A 3,210-nucleotide genomic window follows, 5' to 3' on the forward strand; every position below is an offset into this window, starting at 1 on the left:
CAACAATATGCATGCTAATGACTCCAATTCTTTAAATTTAGCATGTTGAATTTTGTATATTTCACCCATTGGTACTTAAGAATTGGAACTCTCTAGTCCACAATGTCCCTTAGAAACGAAGACTTTCCAACCCTCCTTAAGACATTTTGCACTTGGAATAAGGAGATGGGAAAATTGAGCCTTGAAAAAATAACTCCATGTTGAATTTTGTTGGCCGAAATTTTACCCTCGAAATGAAATAAGTGGTAGAACCTTCATATTAGAGGCATGTCTCTAGAAGGATATGCTTTGAGTTACTCGTAGGCTTTTTTTAAAAAGGATGTTCTTCTCAAGAAAATATGCATGAGTGCAAAAGTAGTGCATGTGGAAAATGTGGACTTGGTTTCTCTAAAAAATTTCTATTCACCAGCGTCTCCTCGAAACCTAAATTCAAATTCTACTCTCCTCTCTACCAAATTCTTATCACATGGTAGCTTTGTGAAACTGTGTCACGAATAGTCGTCACATGGTCAGCTCGAGCCTTTAGAACGTTGAAAATACTGAAAGAAGCCTACTACAACGTAGTACGCAGGATCAGTGGTGTGCAGTGCGCATTGGTGCAGGATGCAATGGCAATTATTGCCTGGATTATTCTTCCAGGTTTCTGTTTCATCGGAATCGCCCACACGCTTTCTTTCAACTACAGCTCGTTGGGATCCGACAAGGCTTCCGACATTGTACCTTCCGGGGATGCTAGCTTAAGAGCTGACAGCGCTCAGCTCACCAACAGTAACACCAGTGGAAGCCGGGGCAGGATCTACTACAGGGACTCGTTCCCCCTTTGGGATCGCGCCAGTAGCTGGGCAGCCACTTTCAGCACCTCTTTTAGGTTTCAGATACAAAACACTAGCGACTCTTCAGGTGATGGCATGGCCTTCTTTGTTAGCGAGTATCCAGAGTGCCCTTTGAATTCCACTGGGCGCTGGCTCGGCTTGCTCAACTCCACCGAAAGTATTAATGGCAGCAGCTTCTCCAACCGGCTGATCGCAGTGGAGTTTGATACTTTCATGAACCCTGAGAATCAAGATCCAAATGATAACCATATAGGTGTTGATGTCAACAACATAACCTCTAATGTAAGCACCGAAACTTTCATGATCTTTCAGCTGAAGTCGTCATCCGCATCCTCATCTCTGCATGCTTGGATAGACTACTCTGGCTCGCTTGGTTTGTTGCGAGTGTATTGTAAAAAAGATACTAACATTAAGCCTCAATCTCCTCTCCTCTCACTCTACATCGACTTATCCTACTACTTGCCGGAGAAAGTTTTTGTTGGATTTTCTGCCTCCACAGGAACAAATAACGAAGGTCATACCCTCTATTCATGGAGTTTTAGTAGTACTCAACTAAAGGCTTCTAGTAAGGTGGGATTGATCGCTGGTTTAGCTGCTGGTGGGTTTCTCGTCTTAGTTCTAGTTATGGTGGTGATTAGTATATACGTGCTTCGATTAAGGAAAAAACGAAGAGCCGCACAGTACTTACGGCATCTTCATTTAATCACTGGGCTTAATCTTCCTCATTATTACACGTACAGAGAGCTTAGCGCTGCCACCAAGAAGTTTAGAAAGACGGAGCTTTTGGGAAGGGGTGGGTTTGGCCATGTTTATAGAGGCGTTCTCCCAAGCGATGGGATCGAGGTGGCTGTGAAGTGTGTGTCTCAGGGTTCCGCACAGGGAGAGAAGGAATTTCTGGCCGAGATTTCAATCATAAGCTGCATCCGCCATCGCCATCTTGTGCAGCTTAAAGGATGGTGCCAAGACAAGGGAATGCTCCTGCTTGTGTATGAGTACCTTCCCAATAAAAGCCTCGACCAACATTTGTTCAGCGAGAAGGCGATTGCTCTCGACTGGAGCACCAGGTAAACCACAAACCATATTATCTGCAAAGATTTCTAGCTTCTTATTAAACCATAAATTTGTGTTAAGCATTGCAATTAATCTATATAAGCTGGGCGTCTCTCACATGATTACTTTTTGCCTGTGCTAGGTACCGGATCGTTTGTGGATTGGGGTCTGCGCTGCATTACCTGCACGAAGAGTGTGAAACAGTGATTATTCACAGGGACATTAAGGCGAGCAACGTGATGCTCAACTCCGACTTCAATGCGAAGCTGGGCGACTTCGGGTTGGCGAGGCAGCTGGGCGTGGGGGCCGAGGGGTATACCACAATGGCTGCCGGGACGGTGGGCTACATGGCACCAGAATGCTACGGCACGGGGAGGGCTACGACGGAGTCGGACATCTATAGCTTCGGAGCGGTGCTGCTGGAGGTGGGGTGCGGGCGGAGGCCGGTGGACAGGGCGCTTCCGGAAGAGCATAATGGGCTGCTCGTGGACTGGGTGTGGTCCCTGTATGCGAGGGGCCGCTTGGAGGAAGCGGCGGACGAGCGACTGCGCAGCCAGTTCAAGGCCGTGGAGCTGGAGAGAGTGCTTGTGTTGGGACTCGCATGCTCGCATCCGGATCCGACATTTCGGCCTACCATTCACCAGGCACTAGAAATCTTGCTTAACTCCGCCCCCTTGCCGGCCATCCCAACCTCAAAGCCCGTCGCCCACTACGCACCTCTGCAGCTTTTGCTCTCAAGCTACTAAGAATAAGTGAGCACACCTCACTCTCAAGGGAGACACTACTAAGAAACTCTATGTATCACGCGCATTCAATGCATTCAAGGGGTATTTAAAAACTCCCTTAGTTGTAAATTTTTCATGAATAAAATGACCCCTTTTTTTTATGGACTTATGGGTTTTTTCAAAATCGATTAAAAAAACTCATTTTGTAAATATATTTTTATAATTTTACCTTATAATTTTAAATTACGCACATGACCACGTATGTACACAAAGTCACACATACTCACATGCATGTACACAGAATCGACACATGTACATGCATACACACCCATACACGTGCATATGATACATATACACACCCTCGCTAGCATGCACACACACACTTGCATTCAAATTCAAGACATAAATGCATGTGCGTGCACACCCTTGAGTGTACACACACACATACACACATGCATGTATGACCCACATACATGCACATGATGCACATACACACACTCGTTGGCATGCATACACATAATTGCATACACATAACACAACACAAATACACATGCGTGTACACACTCGAGTGTACATACACATAAGGCTCTAATATAGACTTA

General features: G+C 45.7%; 1 protein-coding gene across 1 annotated transcript; it reads left to right on the forward strand.

Annotated features, from left to right (window-relative positions):
• Positions 1–607: 607 nt before the first annotated feature.
• Positions 608–2,705, forward strand: LOC147619698 (putative L-type lectin-domain containing receptor kinase S.7). The gene is made up of 2 exons (XM_086773603.1): positions 608–1,897; positions 2,026–2,705. Exons 1-2 carry the CDS (start codon positions 609–611, stop codon positions 2,627–2,629), a joined length of 1,893 nt encoding a protein of 630 aa, XP_086629729.1. The 5' UTR covers position 608; the 3' UTR covers positions 2,630–2,705.
• The last annotated feature ends 505 nt before the right edge of the window (positions 2,706–3,210 follow it).

The sequence above is a fragment of the Cibotium barometz genome, chromosome 33 (genome assembly GCF_041138505.1).
Source record: "Cibotium barometz isolate CiBa-2024 chromosome 33, ASM4113850v1, whole genome shotgun sequence".
NCBI classification, from domain to species: domain Eukaryota; kingdom Viridiplantae; phylum Streptophyta; class Polypodiopsida; order Cyatheales; family Cibotiaceae; genus Cibotium; species Cibotium barometz.

What these genes read in the sequence shown, in the direction of transcription:
- LOC147619698 (XM_086773603.1), top strand. Translation starts at nt 609, where the DNA reads ATGGCAATTATTGCCTGGATTATTCTTCCAGGTTTCTGTTTCATCGGA. An exon ending in GCTCTCGACTGGAGCACCAG is followed by an intron (nt 1,898 to 2,025) that starts GTAAACCACAAA and finishes TGCCTGTGCTAG; the next exon opens with GTACCGGATCGTTTGTGGAT.